General features: G+C 41.2%; 1 protein-coding gene across 5 annotated transcripts in view; it reads left to right on the top strand.

The window, feature by feature from the left end:
* NCAM1 (neural cell adhesion molecule 1) overlaps nt 1–23,540 on the top strand; it is a 152,045-nt gene that overhangs the window by 111,087 nt on the left and 17,418 nt on the right. For all 5 annotated transcript variants that reach the window (XM_075116500.1, XM_075116497.1, XM_075116496.1 and 2 more), the window contains 2 exons: nt 19,502–19,626; nt 21,477–21,657. In XM_075116500.1, coding sequence (XP_074972601.1) covers nt 19,502–19,626; nt 21,477–21,657 — 306 coding nt within the window. The remainder of the gene's footprint in view (nt 1–19,501; nt 19,627–21,476; nt 21,658–23,540) is intronic.

Genomic DNA, 23,540 nt, shown 5'->3' with positions numbered 1-23,540 from the left:
TATAAGATGCCCATGCAGCACATGAGGTGATTTTCACAGCCTCATGTCTGTTTTACTTGGGTAATCTTCCACTCCAATCACAGGATGCCCTGCTGTGGCCTAACACTTTCCCTCCTGTTTCAACCAGCAACAAAAGAGACAAGAATTAAAAACCAGAGAGTTATTTGAGACTGGAAAGAGAGAAAGAGGAAAAACAAGTGCAGAGTGGGTAGGGGAGATGTGACAAAAGCAGGCAGGGGAGAGGTCGTCTCTTACGCTTGTACACAGCCTCATCCAAGTATTAGGATCTGTATTCAACTGCCCACTATCCCTGGGATTCTCCTTTCCCTTTTCCTTTGCATTTAGATCTACAGCCTCTTCTTCTTCCCACCGTCTCACCCGTATTTGTGCACCTATTTCAAAGCTCTTCTGAAACCACTATGCAGGACCTTCTCCTGAATTCAGAGCTAGCAATATTCCTAGCCCATGTACGTGCATGCTTTGGGGCCCTATGAGCTGTGCATGGTCTTGATTTTTGTCTGCCAACTTCTGGTTCACCAGAATTGCTGAGCAGTATGAGACAGTACACATGCCTTATTGCTTGGAAATCCCAGGTTCTGTGTAGTAAGTCAGCCCCTACAATTGACATCCAGTCCGTTGTGATAACTCCTGCAACCTACCCCACTCCCTAGGGTTGGATTTGAGACAGCTGGTGGTATTTTGATTTTCCAGCTCCATGTTCTCTATCTCCTCTTCTCACCTCTTCTACATTTTTTTTTTCCTATCTCTGTCTTTTCTTTTTGTTTGTGTTCCATCCATGGAAAAACAGCAGGCATCCCTCACTCACGTAAGTGCCTCTCTGCATTTCTTTCACTGTCTTTTTATGTTCTAGAATGTTCCTTTAACATACATAACACTAGCTTTTAATCTAGTACCTTTTTCCTCTTAGGGTCTTTAGGAATGAAGTAACTGGTATTGTCCATTTCCTAACAAGACTGACACTAAAATAGTCATAGTACTATGAGTAATACTGCTCTTCTTAGAAGAGAATTAGGGGTTAACTTCTTTGTCTTTATTGTAAAGCATGCCATTCAAATATTTAACTTAGTGATTGTCTAATAATAATAGTTAGCTTGTTGATTAGAGCGGAGTAGTGGAAGGCTTCATGTTTATGAATCAATTAAAACTTTTCAAATTTTAATGAAATGTAGGTAACTCAGAGAGAGAAAAAAAAAAGGGAGAAAGTTTTAGCTAAATAGCAGATCTCATTTAGACCAATTAAGAGCCAACCAAAAACTTCAGAATTTTCAATATCGTCACAACTTTGAAAACAAAAACTTCAAGGAAAAAAAAAAAACAAACCATTTTTTTTCCTCCTCTTACTAATACTTTTTATCACTAGTCATCTTTGGACAGTCTTCCAGCACTTGTGTAGATTGTATACTCAAATAAATAAACAAACCTCATACTACATAAATGCATGTTTCCCCCTTCCCAATACAAAATGAGTTAGAGTGATTTGGTGGTTATGTTTAATTGTCACCTGGGTTCAGTGAAACATGGTATGTTCCATAGCATTGTGCCTTTCAAATTGGAGTTAATGGCAGCTAAAAGAAACCTCTTTATCTAAGTGAGCATTCCTTTATTTGTTAAAATGTGTCCTTGTGGTGAACTCCTATTATTCCCAAGATCTCATGGGCAAGCTTTATGAAGCCACTGTCATGTTCCTTGAGATTTCTGAAAGCAAAGTAAAAAAAAAAAATGTTTGGGGCTTTTTTTGCCTGTTTTTTAAAGCTTAGTTATAGGATTTGAATCATGCTTGTGCTCTTTTTCCTTAAAGATTGTATTATACAAAAGCTTGGACTTAGTGGGCCACTAACAGGATGAATGCATTTGGTAGTCAAAATGGATGAATGAACGGACAGATGAATAGACAGAATTGCAAATTGCAGTAGTTAGAAAGAGTCAACCAGGAGACATGTTTCCAGAATGGATGGGCAGTCCGTTGCTTAAAATGGTTTGGAGCCTGTTAATTTCAGTAGAAGTAATTATAATAGTAACCAGGATTAATTTTGTATAAAGGATATATTATCAGGCAAATTATTTGGTAGGCCTTCTGAATTGGACACAGTCAACAAAATACAAGGGAGATAAGGGCTTAGGTATTCAGTCTCTGTGCAGATCAGTACCACAGAAAAGGGAAAAGATCCAATTAAGAAGAGAGGAAAAAGAACATTAAAAGCTTTGTTTCAGCCACATGGACAGCTCTCTCTGCCAAGCCTCATGTTCATCTCTTGGGGACAGGTACGTGGCTTTGAAGAACATTAAATCATGCTTGTAGTAGAGTTCTTCGATTTTTCTCTTTTTTTTTTTTTTTTTTTGGTGTCAGTTGGCTATTAATCACTTTGTCATCCCTAACTCTGCTCCCTTGTAGGACAAATTCCATTTCTTTTTTCCTTCTTTGTGGGCTATGATATTTTTTTCCACTTAGAAATTAAATTCTACCAATGCTCGTTCAAGCACATTTATGCCTTGCAGCTGTGATCCTTCTAAGCATTTGGTTCTCAAATTCTTTCTCTCCTCTTTAGAGTTCCCAAAGCTTATCTCGGGTCACAAACTGGGTTGCAGCAATGGTGAAGGGATTGCTGGCACAACAAAAATGCCTTTTTAAATCTGTGCTGGAATTCCAGTCACGCAATATTACCTGTTTGTGGGCAAAGTCAAAATCAGGAAAAGTTGGGTGTCCCATAGTCTGCTGCGATTTGAAGGTCACAGAAATGTTTCAGAAGTTATACAGGAAAAAATATAAAACCTGTGTTTTGACATCAGCCATGGCTATATTTTCAGATTAGCCAAAGCAACTGGTTTTCTTTGCCCTATTATTTTAAATTTGTAATTGAATATAGAAACTGACATAATTTTTAATGCCCACTGGAATATGTCCGTAGTTATTGACTTTACTTTTTTTTTAAATTTTCCTCAATAAGCAAGAAATAGTTTCTTTCTATCTTGAAGGCACATGAAGGCCCAAGTAATTAGTGATAATGATTCACTAGACTAGCACAGATGAAAATTGTGGGGTTGGGAGGATATCTGTCTAACTTGACCTGGGTTTGTATTTTCATCCCAACAATTCACTGTTTTTCTGCACTTCCTTGTCCATATAAATCTGAAGACAAAGAAAAGCTGCACACAGACCTTGTGAACGGTTTCTTTTTGAGCCCCAGCTGTTTGTTGCTGTTCTGCTGTGCAGTTGAGACCCAAATGTGTGTTAAACCACGAGTGTGTGTGTGTGTATGGTGTGTTTGGTTTTGATATCACAATATCTTAATGTAAAAAACCCCAAACCAACAAACACCAAAATTATCCCCAAATTCCATGCTGGCAATAAGGATAGCTAGAAATGACCTTCACCACAGCAGTGGTCATATAGGCTGTGGTTTACTGCCACGCACACAGTGCTGGCCAGCATCTCTGCTGGCCTTAAATGGCATTGGTTTGAACTCCTGGGAACACTGGTGAACAGTGGGGTGTGTTCAGTGATCCTGTGTTATGAGAAAGTAGGCTTGAAGCAAGAGCTCACAGAGGATCGGAAATGCAGGACTGGCAAAGTACATTTACGTTGCTTGCACTCTATGTCCAGTAGAGGCTTGGTCTGACAAAATTTTACTCATTTGTTTTTTAATTTTCCATCTTTAGGCACTATTTAATAGGAATCAACTCCCCTCCTCACCTTCCTTTCTCTTTCTTTAGCAAGTACTGCTGCAACCACCTCCCGTTTAGCAGAGAGTGAGTATGGCAGAAGAGGCTGTTGTCTTTGTTCCAATTTGCTCTGCATGCATCTCCTCACTGAGTGTGGTGCAGTCTGCCTAACATCTTTGGGTGTTTCCTTTCTTTTCTGTACATATATATACATATATGCTTCCCCCCCCAAAGTTAAAACTGCATATTCAGGTAGAGGAACTGCAGATAAGCATAAGTTTGATTTCCAGTACAGAGAAAAGCCACAGGCAGCCTCCAGCTATGCTGGACTCATGGATGGAGAGACATCAAGAGAAAGATGTGGAGTGAAACCCTGCCCAATGTGAAACCTGGTTGTTATCACTGGCCTTTGCCATTAAGATTTCTGATCAGTTTGTGTTCCATTCTTGGGGACGTCTTCTGGGATATGTTGAGCTTTGATATGAAGCTATATTTTCTAAAGGTAACTTAGTGCAGCAGGTAAAGAATTTAGTTTGTCAGCTAAACAGAGCGGAAGATCCTCAAGTGATCAGTAGGGAATGGCTTGTGCTTTCCTATACCTCTTACTAAGACACATTCTGGAGCTGTGGAAGAAAACTGTTTTTTTTTTTATATATATTTTTTTTTTATATCCTGCTTTATTATTCCTTTAACTCTGCAAAATCAGATTTAGGCTGTAAACCCCACAAGGGGTCTGTTTTGTTCTCCCCTCACACCAGCAGCACTGATACCACCATGGGAGGAAAAGGAATTCATAGAACCGTAGAATATCTCAAGTTAGAAGGGACCCATAGGGATAATCAAGTCCAACTCCCAGCTCCTCACAGGACTACCTAAAACGAAATCATATGTCTAAGAGTATCACCCGGATGCTCCTTGAACTCTGACAGGCTTGGTGCCATGACCACTCTCCTGGGGAGCATGTTCCAGTGACCAACCACCCTCTCAGTAAAAAATCTATTCCTAATGTCTGATCTGAACTTCCCCTAATGCATCTTCATTCCATTTCCTTGTGTCCTATTGCTGGTCACCAGAGAGAGGAGATCAGCACCTTCCCCTCCGCTGCCCCACCTTGAGGAACTTGTAGCCTGTGATGAGGTCCTGTGATGAGGAACCGCTCATCCTTCTCTTGTTCAAGCTGAACAGGCCAAGTGACTTCAGCCGCTCCTTGTAAGTCTTGCCCTGGAGACCTTTCACCATCTTGGTCGCCCTCCTCTGGACACACTCTGTTTTGATGTCCTTGTTATACTGAGGTGCCCAAAACTGCACACAGTACTCGAGGTGGGGCCACACCAGTGCAGTGTAGAGTGGGACAATCACCCTCATCAGCTGGCTAGCTATGCTGTACTTGATGCACTGCAGGACACAGTTGGCCCTTTGGCTGCCAGGGCACCCTGTTGACTCATATTCAACTTGCCATCAACCCAAATGCCCAGATCTCTCTTTGCAGGGCTGCTCTCTAGCCTCTCAAAACATCTGATTTATCCCTCTCTATAGCTGTAGTTCTCTGTCCAGTCATGAAGACCTCATAGTGACAATTCTTCTGTTTTCAAAGACATAATATAGAATAGTAGAAAAATCCCTCACAGCTCGTGTGTCTCATGCTGCATTCTTCCCATGACTTTTAGAAGTAAACACATTCTTCTTTGTCCTTCTGTCCTGGTAATCCTTGTATTAAGTGCTTGTACAATCTTCCTTTGCTCTTGGGAGTGGGATGTTTAGCAGCATTCTCAAGGGGTGCCCTATTTCTCAAGGCTGCTCACAGCTTGGGGGGCTGTTAGATCTTTGTTCTCCTCTCTGCCTGTGCTTTGACCCTAGTGCATGGAGGTGAGAAAGAACGGGTGTATCGGGAGAGTAAGTTCTCATTAGTCCTTGCTCCTTTGTCTTCTGTAATTGGGCAAAAACTAGTCATGAGGTGCTGCTCTAGAGGGCCTTCCAGAAACTCCAGTACTTAATGGGCTAACGACATGTGAACCTCGGTTGCTGTTTGGGCCAAAAGTAGGCAAAAAATACTGTAGCTGTCTCTGAAATTGGATTCAGAGTTTCAGAACTCTTCAGGATGAAAAAGCATCAGTAGGGACCCTTGCAGCCCTAGCTTGCTGCAACCATGCAGTGCAGGCTGACTTCCCTGTCACCTGGAGGGGCCTACATATCTGGCAGCATAACTCTCCCTGTGGAGAGGGGTTGGAAAACAGCAGCAGCAGAGCACAACTTCTGCAGCCTCTTCAAGTAATACACATCCGCCGTAAGGATTCAATATCATTCTCACTCTCTTTGTTAGACCTCCTTCTGTCACCCCGCCTCTTATAAATTATTTACATGCTATGCTTCACCTTTACATATCCTATCTATCCTTCATGTTTCCATAGCAACTCAGCCTATTGAATCTGAAAGCTCAGAGCCACCAAGTGAGTAGATGGGAACTGTTCCCATTTGGTTCGGAGTGCTGTTTGTTATGCTGTAACCTTTCTATCGAGGGAATTAAAGCACTGTACCACATTATTCTGACGTCTGTTAACGAACAATCTGGCATTAGTGTGTTGTGTGAGCATGTAGCTGTTAAGAACCCAGCATGGTACCGCTCTTCCTCTTCTTCCTGTTGTCCTACCAAGCATGCAGTAAAAAGTGGAAATAAAAGATTTAGAAGAAAGTTGGAAGGAGTTGGGGGGGAGTGGTGGAGGGAAGATATTCAAATAATCGTTTCCAAAAGGAATATTTCATTTCACATTTTCCATTAGTGATTTTAGTGTTAACGCTGCCTTCATGAAAGGGATGTGGACTAAGTAGTCTTCTAATTTTCTGTGAATTTAGGGAGATACAGTTGATACTACAACCATCAATGTTGGATGTTGAAAGAAGACACAGATGAGGAGGTAGAATATCTTACAGGAGAGAGGACAGTGGGGAGAGGGAGGCATTGCCTCATCTTACTGCTGATGCCCTGCCAGCATTAAAAGTGGTCTAAGACTTCACAAGAAGTCCATATCTGAAATGGGAATTGAATTCAGATTCGCTCAGTTCTTGCTCAGAGCCTTGGTTAGATAGCCATTCCTAGTGAGACTGAGTCAGGTAAGCAGATGCTTCCATGCTGGACCTGAGTAGTCTAAGGAAAAACAGCTGAAACTTGCATTAGTCAATTTGTACATAAAATAACCCTTTTGAAAGGTCTCTTTTAGACTAGCTGTTAAGAGTTCAGTGACACACCTTCCTGATACTGAGTGGATGAATAAATGCGTGATTTTAATCCTGACTCATAAGAGGTTTATAGCCGATCACATGTCAATATGAAAGCCAAGCAAATACTTGCAACAGTCCTGGAAGATGAGGAAAAACACTTGAAGAAGAAATAGTTTTACATAGTGTATATGTGTGTTTTGAACAACTAATAATTTCTACAAAGTCAAATATTTTTCTTTTTATTTGCAGTAAAAAAGTGTGTGTTTCTGTAAATATGGCCTTTAAGATAAAGGCCTGTGTGTTTACCTGTAGCATGTTAGAAACAGTTTGTCACTTGAAATGGAAATTACTAAAAGCATGAACTATGTGATTATTTTGGGGTTTGGGATGGAGGGAAAGGATAGTACAGCTAGTCTGTACTGTCAAAAATTTAAAAAAATACTATTAATGCATTTATGCCTGATCTTACACGTTGCATGAAATGTTCTTTTATCTGCCCGTGATCGCAACAAATGCTTTCCTTCTTGCAGTATTCGTTGTGTATGCAACATGCCAAACTATCATTCCTGATGCATCAGAAATGGTAGTGGCTCTGTATTGCTGAAGAAAACTTGTAATTGAATCAGGCTTAGAGGGTGGGGTGGAGAGGGCAAAGGGCGGGGGAGAAATGGCAACCAGCAAGTCTACTACTAATCTTTTATTTTATGTCTTAGGAGGCAGAGACTCCATTATGGCTGTTCATATGGGGGCTAGGAGATAGATTCACTTGTGAGGGAAAATGTTGTGTTAACGGTTTGCAGAACATTCTTTCTTTCTTAAAAAGAATGGATCTTTTTACATAGAAAAGATACTAAGAACCAGTTCAAGAGACACATTTTCCTTGGTTTTTTTTTTTGTTTCTGTGTGTTGGTGGGGGGGTGGGCAATTTGGGGTTCTTTTAAGGGTAAAAGCTCCCATTTTCACCTACATTGAAGTTCAAGCAGAACTTCAGAAGCAGATCTGACCTCTCACTGTCATTTGTGTACGTATTCAATTTATGCAAATAGTAGACACATTTGTTTTGTATGCTAAGTTTTTCTGCAGCATATGAATATGCTATATTCAACAGCATAAAAGGGCATTGGCACAAGGCAGATGCTCTTGCAACTTCACAATATTTAATTATTGATGATGATGCTGAATGATCTTGTGCCTTACCCTAACCTAACCTCAGTGGTTAAATGAATGAAACCAAGAGCAACTAGAAATTGAGAGTGGCTGTGTAGCATCATGAAGTCAGGAGAACAAACAATGCATCTAACTGAAACCTAATGAAGCTGAAGAGAGTTTCTTCACTGACTTCAGTGAGTTTTTTACTTTATGTGATCAGTAACATATGGGAGATATCTATAGTCATGTAAGAGGTTTAGGAACATGTATCTCATTTGACTTAATTCTTTTAGGCTGCTTGGATAAATAGTTCTGTATTAGTGGCAGTAATGAAGTTGTTCTTGCAGCTCTCTCCACTAGATGCTGGCCAACAAATTCAAAGGTCGCAGGGTGAGGGAGGTGGAGGACCCTGATCCAGACACATGCTGGTGGAAAGTCAAGTGGTTTTTTCTATAAAATCTGTGTTATCTTGCACAGTGCATCCAAGCAATTCAAAATAGGTTGCAGTCGTAAGGAAAATGTCACATGCGCATCCCAAGATGCTGGTGACTCTTTTTGCTTTGGAATTTCTTTCCCCAAGAAACGGGCCTGGCCAGCAAGTATTTGTTATAGTAAGATAGATGTGGAGGGGGGGAAGTGTATTTACATTAAAAAATGAAAGTTTGATAGCAGCTCTTCATCAATTCATCTTTCACACTCTTTTTCTTTTTCCTTTCCCTTTCACTAATTCCAGATTTACTGGGAAGTGAGTACAGATGTGTATATTCTCTGCCACTGCCTGTGTCCAACCAGAATCCAAAAGCTATTGCAGTGCCTCAAGGCAAACAATGCTAAGGTCCCTGTCTCCAAAGGAATTTAATGTTCAGAGACAACTCTAATCAAAGATCTAATTAGCTATGGAGTTAGGGAGAAACATTTTCACAGAAAATCAAAAACTGCATCTCTCCTTTTCATGCTTTTTAAAAATATGGTCTGGTCGGTGGTCCATATCTCTTAACAAGCCCTGATAATAGCAGTAGCTATTAAAGAAATTTTTATTATTTTTATTCCTTGGCCCAGTCCTGAGAGAGAGCTGTCTGTGAAAGCCCTTGTGTTTTCAGATTCACTTAAGCACTGCCTGTGAATAGAAGCCTATGTGTACCAGGGCTTTTCCCCCTGCAAGCTCCAAGAAACTCAGTGTTCTTACTACCTGACTTCTACCCATAACAGTAGGATGAATTTCAAGTTCTAAAGCTAAAGACAGTATTTCTAAATGTCCTCTGTGTCTTAGAAGCCTCATCCACAGTAGCTTTTGGTTATATTTATACTGATAATTTTGCCCTTGATCTTTAACTAAAGCTTTCAGGAGGAAGTGATCTCAAAGGCAATATCTCTTGCCTGTTTTTAAATCTTACATTAAGCTTACTGGGGATTTGGAAATGTGTTTCCTCAGGAGCAGCAGACACTGAATGCCTTTCCAGGCAATCTCACAGTGACCCTTAAACTTCCCTTAAACTTTGCACCCAGGAAAACAAAATCCAGGAGCGCAGCACAGACTGGGACCCACCTGGCTGGAGATCAGCTCTGTGGAAAGGGAACTGGGGGTCCTGGTGGACAGAAAGCTCAACATGGGTGAAGTGTGATGCTGCGGCCAAGAAGGCCAACAGGATGCTGGGTTGCATCATAAAGGGCATCGCCAGCAGAGATAAAGAAGTCAGCATCCCACTCTACTCAGTGCTTGTCAGGCCACACCTGGAGTGCTGTGTCCAGTTCTGGTCCCCACTATACAGAAAGGATGAGGACAGGCTGGAAGGGGTCCAGAGAGGGGCCACCAGGATGATCACAGGACTGGGAAGCTGCCATATGAGGATAGGCTGGGAGAGCTGGGTTTGTCCAGCCTTGAGAAGAGGACGTTTAGAGGGGATCTCATCCCTGTGTACCAGTACTTGAGGGGCAGTTACAAAGAAGATGGAGGTTCCCTTTTTACATGGAGTCCCATGGAGAGGACAAGGGGGATGGACACAAGTTGCCCTTGGGGAGATTCCGATTGGACACAAGAGGAAAATTTTTCACAGTGAGGACAGTCACCACTGGAATAATCTCCCCAGGGAAGGGGTTGACTTGGCCACATTGGACACTTTCAAGATTTGGCTGGACAGGGTGCTGGGCCATCGTGTCTAGGCTGGGCTCTTCCCAGAAAGGTTGGACTAGATGATCTACGAGGTCCCTTCTGACCTGGGATTCTGTGATCCTTCATGATACACCTACCTAGAGTTCTATTAATCTATGCTTATAACTAGAGGCAATGGATTGAAAGCTTAGATTTAAGCTTAAGTGTACCTTTTGTACCATCAGTTCTTTCCCCAGGAATAGTATGCCCTTAATCTTGTCAGATGCAAGCACCTAACAGATTAAGCACTTAATTCTCTATACACCAAATTAACAGGGAAGTACCAGAGCACTGTGAAGTAGCGTCATTAAGATGACGCTGAGGAATGATCATGAAAAATGCAAGTTATAAAGTAGATAGTGATTTGGGAAGGGAAACAGAGCATGGACTTAGTGGTGTCCTTCAGTGCGACAACTGATTTTCTTTCTTTTTTCATTCCCGTCATATAGTCTGCGTTCTTATTAATCTCTTTCAGCAGTAGCTGTCTTTCTCATGCCATTTTTGTAATTAATTTCCAGTGCAGAGCACATCATTCCTCTCCTCATTGACAGAAAAAAAAGCCCTGCACACATGAAATCATCAGTGTAATTCATTGTGTGTGACTCATGCCATTCCCTGAATCTTCAGGCAGAATGTGTTGGACAGATCTTGTGCACTGTGAGTGATACCTGTCAGTCTGACCAAATTCTGGTTGCAGCTCTTTGAAAACTCTGTCCTTGGAAATGCAAACACATAGTAGGTTTATCTCTTTTTCATTTATTATTGTTGTTGATATTTAGGAAGGCATTTGTTTCTACAGAGGGGAGAATACATCGACATGAAATGCCAAGGTTTGTCTTCACTGAACTGCGTGGGCTATGATTTTGACCATTTCACCCCTGCTGCCTGGACTGTTTCTGATTAACAATGTATTCCCTTTTTCTTTCCAACAGTCTTGTGGATTTCTTCAGCTGTCCAAGCTCTGGCACACACTCAACAAAAAATTTTGTTTCTTCTTTCACTTGGTATTAATAAGCAGCGATGCAGCCGTACCTAACACTCACAAGGTCATAACTCGGTGCTTTCTATGATTTACTATTCTTATATTTCCAGGCAATTTTGCTGTGTCCCCAGTGTTTCTGATATATGCTGGCTAATTTAATTTTGTTTGTTTTATTTAGTCTGTAATTCTGTTGTTGATTTTTTCCCTTGCCCATTGTTTACATCAGTTTTTTAATTTTTTTGTATTTTCCATGTGACCTCCTCCACTTTCCTTTCAACCAATCATGTGCGTGCGTATCATGTGACTTTGTCATTTGGCTTGCATGGTGCTGATGATGTCGTCCACGCTGGTGAACAGAAGGTAAAATACTTTGTTCTGATTGGTTGCCTAGAGTTGGGGTGAGGATTCCCCTCTGGTCAGTGACCAGGTATCTCCAAATTCCATCACTGAAATCTTTCTACAAGTCTTTTGGAGAAGTCGCACACCACTGTCTGCATGTGAAGAATTCAACTTTGGTCTTCCACACTGAGCTTGAAAAAACCTGGAGGGAAAAGAAAGACAAACAAACAAAACCCTGTGGCTCAGTCATTTGCTTCTTTCACTATCAGAATCCAACAGTCTTTCTGGCATTAACACCAATGGCAAAAATCCTTTTGCCTTTCAGGGTACCAGTGTGCCAACTACAGGCTGCTAGTTGATGTGAGATTGTGGGTAACATGCTCAGATAATGTGAACACTATATCTCTCTTTGCATTAGCAACATTTTGACCCTACACAGTATATGTTTATATAGATAGATGTACACGCACACATTCACACTATACGTATTTAGCAGCCAATCAAAAGGATACGAAATTCCCTATCTCTGAAATTTAGTTATTGGTAAGCATGTCACATTATGATTTAAGAAAGAAATTTTCTATCATGAGTAAAGCTAAAATATAGCTAGAGTGGGAACTATGTTTTTATAAAGTAGCATATACAGGCACACACAGAGTACACGATGGGAGCTAGACGTTGCACAATCTGCATCAGAAGTACTATTGCACCTTTCTTGTCAGAGCACCTCATTCCTCCCACACAGTATCTCAGAGCCTGGTAGGGGATTTAGTCCAAATTAATTTACCACCAGCAGTTACAGTAGCTGGTGATTTCCATGAAATCAAGAAGCAAATGATTGACCCTTCAGCGTATGGAGATGAAATCAGTCTCCAAGCAAAGTGTGTGGTAGTGAAAACAGTTTCTGCAGCATTGTGATTTTTACAATGTCACTTAATACTCTGTGCATAATGTAAAGTGGGGGAGGGAGGGAAACTCCCGCTTTTCTGCTTCCCCACCTAAACCAATAATTTTGAAAACCAGGAAGCAATTGGCTTTTTTCAATCTATGAATTGTGAAATGAACTTTTTGTCTTGGACCACTACCAGGAAAGGATTTAGGTTGGGGCTTGCCAGGAAAACAAAGCTAACACCAGTAACCTTCCCACATAACTGCATGCATGGAAGCAGCCCCTCTTCCCCTAGTCTCTTCCATCTCTGGTCAAAATCCAGAAGGATTGAAGATGTGGTTGTCTTGTTTTGGCATGTTCTTCTGGTTTTGTTCCTTATTTTTGATTGTTGATGTTTGCTTCTCTTGTGTGCATCCTGAAGGCTCACTTCTTTCTCACCCATGTATTTTTACCACTCATGGAGTCTTTCCGTAGGTATGGCTGATGGTTGTTTCCAATTGTGACGCTGTAGGTCACAATCTAGTCCTATTTACATGATGGTCAAAGATTGCAGAAATCAGCTGCTTCATGTGTTGCAGATATTACCATAGATTGCAGTTGTATTCTCTAAGCACAGCAAGGATGCAGGATCTTTCTTTGGTGCCAGCTGGGCAAGGATTTAAGCTCATAGCCTGAAGTGCTGCAGTTGCCTAGGAACCAATTTGAGATGCTTTTAAAAGGTGGGTAGAAGGAACACGTTTGAGAGCAGAGAAGAGATGTGATAAGACGTTTCTGTCATTTGCACTGCTATCACTTCTGGGGTCCAGCACACATTCGGTGCCCTGTGACTAAGAAAAAGTTTGTGCTGCTTTTTCATATTCTCTTCTCTCCCCATCTCAAGTTTTCACTGCAGCTGCATCCAGACTTGATGCTTCTGGTGCTCTCTGAAAACCAAATAACTAAAAAGAGTTAGCTGTTTCTGAAATCCAACTGCATCAGACTAGTATTAGATCAAGAAAGTACTTTGAATATAAATTAAACAATGGTGAAAGGATACCAGAAAACATTTACTGCTTCCCTGCAGCAGGAGGTTATTGGTGCTAATGGCTTAGCAGAAGTAGATAAAAAATAATTTGAAAATGTAATGGCTCAGAGCACTGTCCTCAGCTACACTCACATCATGGGTAGCAGCTACCAGTAGTGATTCAGGCTTCAAAAGCCTGCAGAACAGTTCCTTATTTCAAGTACAGTTGATCAGATTTATTATGAGTTACATCTGAAGCCCAAAGAATGGATGTCTGAACTGACTGCTGGATTACCAGTGATGAGTACCCTGGCAGGGCAGTGCCAGCATAAATAACACTTCACTCATGCATGTACTGTCCTGTATTCTTATCAGAGCAAAGCATTGGCTTCTTCCTTTCTGAAAGTAGCAACCTTGATTGCTGGAAAAGAAAGACCATGCAGTAGATGACTCTTGGAACCTGCACTGTAATCCAGTACAGTGCAGAAGTTGCGTAGCCCTCGTGGAAAGCAGCAAAATGACTATGCTGCTTCCTAGAAAGATAGGAGCTGCAAGGCTGGAGCCACCTAGTCTCAGTGTCTTGTGTCTCATACTGGCCAGCAAGATATTTCCGGCCTAAATTCTGATACTGGGCAAACCAATGCAGCAGGAGTCTTTCCTGATGTCATTAGTGTTTCTTGAGAAGCCAGCCATAAGGAATGTGGGGCGAAACTGGACAGATGAGTGATGAAGAGCTTGATTGAGTCTGGTTTGTTCTTTTGGTGCCATTTTTTGTGGTTGTAAAGGTAAAGAAAGAAGAGTTAATAGAAAGAAAAACTAAGTCCCCAGAGCCACGGAGAATATGAGAGCAGAAACAGACCTAGTTTCCGAAAGGGCACGGGAGAGATTGAAGGCTATCTAATTCACAGCTTATTTCTGGGCAATGGTGCCTTGGAAAGAGCCTTCATAGAGCAGAGGAGTTGCCTTTCAAAGTATAGGACTTCATGAGCTCTCTTGAATTCAGCTCCAGAGAAGGTTTGCTCAAAAATTGCAAGAAGCAGGCAGCATGCCATGCATGTCTCTTCGGTTTTTTGATAGGTAGAGCACCTATTTGGTCTACTTTTTTCTTTTTCTGAAGAATGTGTTATGGGTGAAGTTTAAATCAGTGGAAGTGGTCAGGTTCTAACGAAGTATGTAGGATAGCTGAAACCTGTAAACTTGAAACCTTGAGCAGAATACACGCCATTTCTCAAGGAGTGTAAAGCATAGGAGTGAAAATACAAGTTCCTTGTCCCCTGCCCTGCAGGGGGCTCCACTTGCATTAGTTGATACTGGTGCTGCTGGGCTGGATAAGGTCCCGTCTGGCCCAGACGTAATCACTCAGCATTGTCTCACCGTAGAGTGAAAGCATAAGATCCTGCATCCCTCCTTCTGTGGCGGAGTGAATTATAAGCAGATAGGCACTTTTAAAATGTTTATACAGAGGAAGTCTGGCATGCTTGAAGCTGTCTGCTCTCGATAAGTTCAGTAGTAGTATCACAAGGGGGATTCTTTAAGTATCTCACATTTTATGGGTGGAATAGGCAGATTTCTGCAATATGTCCAGTCAGTTCAGTGTAAATGGGAGATCCCCAGGCATGTAGCACATCTTTGTAATGCATTTTTGCTTTTCAGCCCCTATCCTGTAGGGAGGATGCATGTTCTGTGAGCACTAGTCTCTTCTCTAACCTTCTGATGACAACCTTTTCTCTTCAGTTACTGACACTTTGCCTCATCATAGGGATGCTGATTCTGCTGGACTAAACTTTTTCCACTAAACTTCTTCCTCCTTTGTTTGAAACTACACACTAACCCATTTTTAATTTTACAGCCTTGTATCTGGATTACATCTGCCTGCTTAAGATAAATTAAATGCCATTTATTTATGGAGAAAAAACTAATGTATTCTTCACCAGGGCTTGCAATGCTATACCTGTTGGGTTTCAGCCACTAGCAGTGGTCCATATTCTCCTATTTCAAGAGGATGTTTCTCAGAGCAGAACTGCATTTAAACTACTGGGGAGGGAAGGAACCGGGAGCTAGAAACTAGACAATGCAAAGTGAAGAAATGTTTCAGCAGAGAGGATAATTAATCATTGGAATGGCTGTGTATAATGTACAGCAGCATCTCTGACATGTAAAATCTATCAAGAGTGAGCATCTTCCCAAAGGACGTTCCTTCACATTTTAGTCTTGGTGCTCAATCGCTGGAAAAAATTTCTGGTCTGTGTTAGATAAGAGGTCAAATTCTATACGTACAGTGTTCTCTTGTCACATCAGGATCTCTTTACTTTAACTATCTCTCTGAGGTGAAGATGGGAGAGAGTACTGAGGAGATGCTGATCTCATACTGTCTAGTTATCAGTGATGCCATTTATCAAGTCTACCACAAATATGGCAACAGTTAAGCATTGCTGCTCATAAATGTTTCAGCTTTGTTGTGTGGCTCAGTGTCCAGCAAAATAAGTAGCCATGAATGTTCTGCCCCCAGTTGTTACTGGAAACCAGTTTCTTGTGTGAAAAAAATGACAGAACAAGACATTTGCTGCTGGTTTCATTAAATTATTGATTAATAGTTGTTACTGCAATAATTGTGTCACAGCTTCTTCAAGTCAATTCAACTCAAAAATGAAAACCAGTAACCTTTGTGGTGATATTTTTCTTTTAGGATTGAGGAAAGAAAAAATACAGTTGCTTGGTTAATCTGATATTTTCAGTATGCCTAGGTGAGGTACTTCTGCTGATCTAGAACTCACTTGTTCGTGTTTAATTTTCAGCGTGCAGCACATTGCATGCATTACGAATGCAAAAGGATTAATAATTCCAGGAGAAATGTGGGCTGGGAGGGGCTTTTCAAATATGTAGCCTCAGTTAGTTGGCAATAAAGGTAAAAATCCATCCTTTCGTCTATACAGTAGATGGCAATTGTGGTCATCAGTTAAATATGAAAATCTCTTGTCCTTCCTTGAGATATGAATGGCCCTATACTATGTGAACCAGCAGAACTCCAGAGGAGTGCATAGCACCTCTTGTAATGTAAACAGGAAAACCTGTTATGTGCTGTCTGCTTCAAACCACACTAGAGGTCCATGCGAGGGCAGTTCCATCGTCACCTTGAGAGCATTACCTTTGTGTTTTCAATTTACAGTCACTAAGAAACCTGTCACAGGGTGGAATACAGCTCTGGAGTGTCCAGCTTGTATTGTGGGAGTCTCGTAGTGGGGATACAGGCAAGGATTTGGAAAAGAAAAAATAACATGGAAAAAAGGATCATTCCCTCTTTACATCTTTGAGAGGAGTTACTATGTTTTGAAACACAAATGTATGTATTTCACATCAAAGAGCTTTGTGTACCCATGGATTGCAGTTACCTTCTTGGAACAGTTGGCATGTTAGAGTATGTGTTAGCCTGCAAGAAAATTGAATTAATCTTAAATTACTGTTTCAGTCTAGGTTTTGTAGTTTTCTCATTGATGTTTCAAAAAGGAAAAAAAAAAAGGTGTGCTTGAATTCTTTCTTTGGAGGGGAAGGGGGTTGGGGGAAAGGCTTCTAATTAGTTCTCAAGATCAGCTTGGAAGGATACGGGAAGATTAACCTTTCTCTGGCCAGTCAGAAATGCATGCGCTCTCCATTAGTAGTGGAATAGAAATCCAGACAGAATAGACGTAGAACTGCTAATGTTTTTTGGGTTGAAAGAAGCTCATGTAAATTCCCATGACTGATGTTATCTTTTAAAGTCGATCTTAATACAACTACAGGCTTATTATTTCCTTTTACTTTTAGTACAGTGCAACAGAACTAAGTCTTTTAAAAAGTTTCACTCTAGGCAACAGGCTGAGCTTTTAAAAGTCACAAACGTTACTTCAGTGTCCTGTTTTTGTTCTCATTTGGTTACATTCAGGCTCTTAACTAGCAAATGTCTCCATTTCACAGTTTTGGTATTGTTCTCTTTGGGATACATTAAGAAATGAATTTCACCACACTCTGGTGTATCTGTGAGCATGTGTTCAAGAAAGCCATTGGCCAAACCACAAGTAGCACCGCAAGTAAAGACAGAGGTGCTTCAGCAGAACTGTAGGTCACTTCGAGCTAGAACAGTAAAGTGTGTGCTCAGTGTTAGCAAACCTGTGCAAACATTTGGGGCTGCAAACATTTGGGAAGGGTATTTAGTTTCAAGATGCACAACAAAACACAGGATGTGCATTGTCTGTTGTATTCTCTCTATAAATTTCCTGTAGTCACAACTCAGATGTATAAATAGAAATACTTCCAAAATGCAGAGAATATGCATAACTATGGTTAAACAGAGGTGTAGGAATGTTTTGCTTTTTAACATTCAACCACTTTATTTGTTATATAAAATACCTGTAAGAATTAGGATCCTGTAATGAGACCAGCCAGCAGAGTGTAATTAATCTCAGGAGTTTGCTGGAATTGCCAGCTGCAGCTGATTTGTAAGTTTTAACTTACAAATAATTGCAGTGTTGGCTTTGCTCAAATTACCTATAAAGAAATTAGGCAGAACAGCTTCCAGAGAATAGCAGATAAAATCGTCAAAAGTTCTTAAGAAGTTTTTAAGCCCAGAATTCATGTCTTGAGCACTTAGACTATATCACAGAGCTCATACTAAAATAGTCAGTAAGTACTGTAAAATAACCTAGTAGGCTTCAGTAAGATTTACGACAGATTTTGTCAATCTTACTGAGTTTGGCTAGCATTTACACTCTTGGGACACTTGAGGGCTGTAGAAATAATAGCTCCAACTCCTGTCTCAGATGAGCACTGGCATAGAGGAACCTAAGCCTTTCTTGCCTTTACATAAAATGGAGCAGAGCAAGAATCCAGGCGCTGACAGAAAGTTAGCAGGCTCTAAGCTCTTTTGTGGTCTACCTCAGTTTTGAAAAGAAAGACCGATGCTCTTTTATCATATATTTTGCTAATTTGATAGCTGTGTTGCTGGCACAGAGTAGTTTTGTTGATGGGTTTCTTTTTCCACAAAAGCAAATAAATAGGTAATAATGAGTCTTCCATACTAAATTCATAGGCTGTCAGAGCACTTCAGAAACAATTGATCCTGGTATAATATGAAAGAAGAAGAAAGCACTTCTCTTCTGCAGTTTGCTGCAGTGTTTCTGAAGGCAGTGGGAGGGGGGTGTAAATATGTAATTGGACAATCTGTGGATTTGACTTTTACAAGGAGAGATGTTACAGTTAAGGTGCCAGAAGGGAGTACTTGAGTGAGATTGGGGAACCATCGTCTGCAGATTGTGCGTGCAGGTTATGGAGGAATTGCTAGAAAAAGCTCTTGTAGGCACATGGGTGTCAAAGGGTATGATTGTAAATCAGTGTGCCCTGCAGAGGCAAATAGCATTTCAGATTTCTGCTGATGTCCGGGGTGGAAATCAGGAAATGCTAGCTTTTTCTTTTAAAAATGGTTATTACAGAAGAGCAAAGAGGTCTAGTTCTCTCCAGCCTGTATTTGTTGCAATTAGTTACACCAGTGCAAGCTGAGTGAAAAGATGTGCTCTTGTGATTCAGTGCCACTTTTTCCACACTCACTTGAGTGAGCACACTGGTGAGTTTCTGGTCCAGCAACTATAAAACCTAAACAACATTCGAAGTGCAAACACGGGCCTCTATGACAAGCATAATGTCCTTTTTCAGTTATGCTCTTCACATCTACATTCCACAGGAGCAGCCTGCCTGTTTGCCACACACCATCTTCCAGGTGTTTCCCATTAGTGTTTTACAATAAAAACAGTGAGGAACTGGTCATTGCTCTTGGATATTCTTGGGGAAGGGTGCAGTCTTTTTCACTTAGCCTCTGACTCCATTCCAGCATACACAGGAATGGTAACTTGTATTGGAGAAAACGAACTACCAAATGCAAGAAATACTTGGGTCTTGCGAATATTTTTACCCTAGACACACGGTGTCACCTGTGTCTGGGTCAGGGTGAGGCTGGTACCCTAGCAGCTGCATTTAATTAAGTATTTTTTCTGATTTTAATGAGTACTTTTCCCTAATGATTTTTTTTTTTTTTTACAATTAAACATAAATCCACTATTATTTCAGGGGAACCCAGCGCACCCAAACTGGAAGGTCAGATGGGAGAAGATGGAAACTCCATTAAAGTGAATGTTATCAAGCAGGATGATGGTGGCTCCCCAATTAGACATTATCTGATCAAATACAAAGCTGTAAGTATGACCCACACTCCAGCCCGATTTGTATTTAGCCTGTTCAGTACTCAGGCGTCACTAGGTAGGCAGACAACCCTGAGGCTAAGATCTTGTAGTAGGCTAGTACAGAAATAGATGCTAAGCAAGTGTGGTGGAAGTGTATAGGGTATGAGACGTGACATGCACAGAAGCAACATACAAAATCTCTGTCTCATGGTAATTGCAAGCACTTAGTATTATTTCTTTTCATATACTTCTGAGATGGGATTTCCAGAAACAACTTAAATAGTTGGGGACGAGAGGTTCATCGTGTAGAGGATTGCCCACCTTCAGACATGTATCTAATCATAACTTTCCATTGGTCATTGAAGCTGCCATATTTGACTGAGTAACAGGTGCTTAAGTACCAAATTATTCTGCAGATTTTTGAAAAAGACATTTAATGTAGACAGTACCAACTCAGATAAAGTGAGAGGTGCTATTGGAAGCCCTTCCCTTTTAGGCCTAATGTAATCAGCTCTCATTGTAAATTAGCCAGGATTGCAAAATATATGATTCTCTGGGCAAAACATCTAGCCTCAGTCTTGGGAAAGAACATCTATGTAATGAGCAGCTAGTATTGTTGTAAGCTGGACATGGCCCTTGTTTTGTGTTAGGTGGTATTTGAGGTTTCTTTCCTACAATGGGAAAATGGGGGGGGAAACCACCAAAAAAAAAAAAAATCCAGTCAGAGAGATTGCTTAGCATGTCCTTGAGGAGCGGGACCTTGAGAGAGGGTCATTGAGAATATGAAGCTCCTCAGGGTGGCAGAAAGAATTGTCAGAAGTTATTGAAGCTGTTTTCCTATTGTCTGCACACTTCCTCAGTCGCAGTACACGTGGGGGCAGCTCAGCTGTACCAGTTTGTTTGAGCTGAAATACTGAAGCTTTTCAGCTATTAAGAAAGCAGGACACTCTCAGTGACTGAGTCTGGCAGATGTGGTGCTGAACTAATTCTGTATTGGCTATTAGTAATCTTTTCTTTGTATGCTAGAAATGAACAATCAAGTAAACAACAAGTAAAGTCACAGAGCAAACTTTGCACTGCAGTCTAGAAATCCCAAGAGTATTTGTTACCACTATCATTTTGTGCATTTTAGGTCACTTAGAGATTCTTAGAATGGGGAGAGTCTTTGGAATGTCAAAAGGACAATCTAGTATCACAGAACCATATATTCCAGCAGAGACAGAAAAGTCTGTTAGCACGCTCCAGTCCCAGAAAACTGCCTAAGACTGTCTCAAGGAACCTTGGCAGTGGGTTTTTCAAATTCTTCTGGGTGAAATGTACATCTGGATTCCCTGAAACTGGAGTAGGAATTATCGAAGTTACTAGTTCTATGCGCCTTTTAAAATCTCTCTTAAATGGTGCAGAATAGAATGGTGGTGGTGATGATATAGGCCAGACCCATGTTAAGAGGTTAATCTCTGCATCTCAGATGATTTAAATTTGACATACTAAACCATGAAAGAACACTCTTAAAGCGCTTTGCAGGGCAGAGACATGCAGAAGTTGCAGCTTTTCCTCTCTGAAACGGAAGTAGTCTAGTGATGTGGCAAAGCTGAGGGGAAGAACCAAGGGATTTTTTTCAGGTGTTGGGACACTGCAGAAAACAGGATTCTGAGCAGGAAAGATGCTGCTTCAGTATCTCTTGTCTTCTCCACTTAGAGCCAACAGTACATGACGTTTTGCATCCCTGAATTAGTTGAGGAGCATGTGCTTGTGTAGAAACCTCCCCACTTTTCCACCATTACAGTGTTCTCAAAGCTGGCTACTAACTAATGTTGTGCTGTCTGTTTTGCATCCCTGCCTGACATCTCGCTGCTCTGCAGAAGCATTCCTCAGAATGGAAACCGGAGATCAGACTTCCGTCTGGCAGTGACCATGTCATGCTCAAGTCCCTGGACTGGAATGCTGAATATGAGGTTTATGTGATAGCTGAAAACCAGCAAGGGAAGTCCAAGCCAGCTCACTATGCTTTCCGAACTTCTGCTCAGCCTACAGTCATCCCAGGTACAGCAGTCACAAGCTTTACCATTGTTTTGTGCTTCCAATTAATGCAACAGTGCTGCATCCTTTAATGTGCCTGAGTAACCCTGACAACTTGCTTGCTTAAAGTCATTATCACAATTGGTTACCCATCCAAAGCTTAGTTTTGCCATGTACATACCTGTACTGTAGTCCATGTTACAGTATGTACAGCATTAGCAGTGCACTGTTAGGAATGCTACATGACAAATCCTTGCCTGACTGTTTACAGGGAATGTTGGGTTTTTGTATCAGGGTAACAGGATTGCCAGATGAGAAAAGCAGTGGATAGAAAACACTTTCTGAGACCAGGAAGTAGAACTCCCATTTTAAACTAAAGCAAAAGAGACCATTAAGATCTCTGGGGTGATGCTTTTCACAATGCAGATTTCCCTTCCAAATCTGCTTTGGGCTTGCTTCGTGTTTGTTTGTCCATCCAGCTCAGCCTTTGGAGAAATAAAGGCATAAGGAGTTTGCTAGCAGTTGGAAAGGGAGGGGGTTAAAATCTTTCCCTGAAGGTCTTTTATTAAACAAAACTGAGATCAAGTTACAATCATTTTAAAACAGTGCTGTTTTAATGTTGGGTAGGACATTAGGGAAAAGTACCTAAGTAACGTTAGAATGCTGCAGGAAACTCTTGACTCAGGCAGGCTGTACTTACTAGTGTGCTAAAAAAGTGAGGTGGTAGATCAAATGCTCTGAAAACCAAGCAGTGCCTATTATCTGAAGCGCTAGGAATTTAGCAGTTTGCAGGAAGGTGTTGAAAGGACAGTTAGTATTTCCTTTCTACACATGTAGTGGTAGTGCACGTTTTAAAAAAACAAAAACAAAAAAAAACCAAAACCAATCAAAAATTCAAGGGTCACCTTGCTGGAGTACCTGTAAATTAAAGTTCTGATTGGTTAAAGGCAGTTAGACCAACTTGAAAACTGATCGCTCAGTCAAGAGAAGTCCTCACTGTGCAGCCAGAGTTAGGCATATTCATGCCAAGATGGGTGCTGACGGTCCATATTGAAGGGAATGATTTGATTTCATTCTGTCTTCTAGATTGTTAACTCAGTCTCATGGTTTTCTTCAGAACAACTAGAGAGTTTTCTTTCATCTTTCCCTTGCACTGAGAATTCAGTCCTTGGCCTGCCCCCACTGCGTCCACTCCCTTCCTGTCTGAAGGAAACAGCTGAGACCTTGTGCAGTTTGCGTGCTGAAACTCCACTTAATTAAGCCAGACAATGTTGTTAAGCATACAAATGAGTGACCTAGTTGGTTGGGGCTTGAAAAAAGTGTATGGTAGGGAGGAGGAGGGAAATGGGGCAAAAGAGAAATGGGGATGTGTGTTTGAACAAGGCTGTAGTTTTGGGTGGAAGGACCCACAGTAACCCATTCAGCCACTTACTCGCTGATTCTCATTTTTCAACAGCTCTGATAGTTAATACCCTCACATACTTGAAGGACAACTGTGACTGATGTGGCAGGAGAAAGTGAGGGTAATTTGGCAAAGAGTCCCTTAAGGTCAGTTCAGAGCTGAACAGTCAAATGCGGTAGGCTGGGAACAGCAGAAAGTGGTTCCTTTGTACTGTGATGTATCTCCCCAGGGAAAGTTACGAGTACTGCTCTGTCTTTTTGTTCCTCCACACTCCTTTGTGTGCAGCCATTATTGCCTTCCTGTGCTGATATTCTTTTTTAGCCTTTTACATGCCCAATGGGACAGCAAAGCTACCTGGGACAGCTGGGATGTCTTGCACAGGTGTATTAGCAAATTTTGAGAATGCTGTTCCCTTTGGAATACAGCGTTCCCAGTTAAATTATTCCTCGCTTAGTCTGCTGTGAAGCATAGGAGGAATCAGGATTTGAGACTGCCACTCAGATGT

Source organism: Phalacrocorax aristotelis, chromosome 22, assembly GCF_949628215.1.
Source record: "Phalacrocorax aristotelis chromosome 22, bGulAri2.1, whole genome shotgun sequence".
NCBI lineage: Eukaryota > Metazoa > Chordata > Aves > Suliformes > Phalacrocoracidae > Phalacrocorax > Phalacrocorax aristotelis.
The sequence above is the reverse complement of the archived record's forward strand: the minus strand, read 5'-3'. Positions and strand labels throughout refer to the sequence as shown.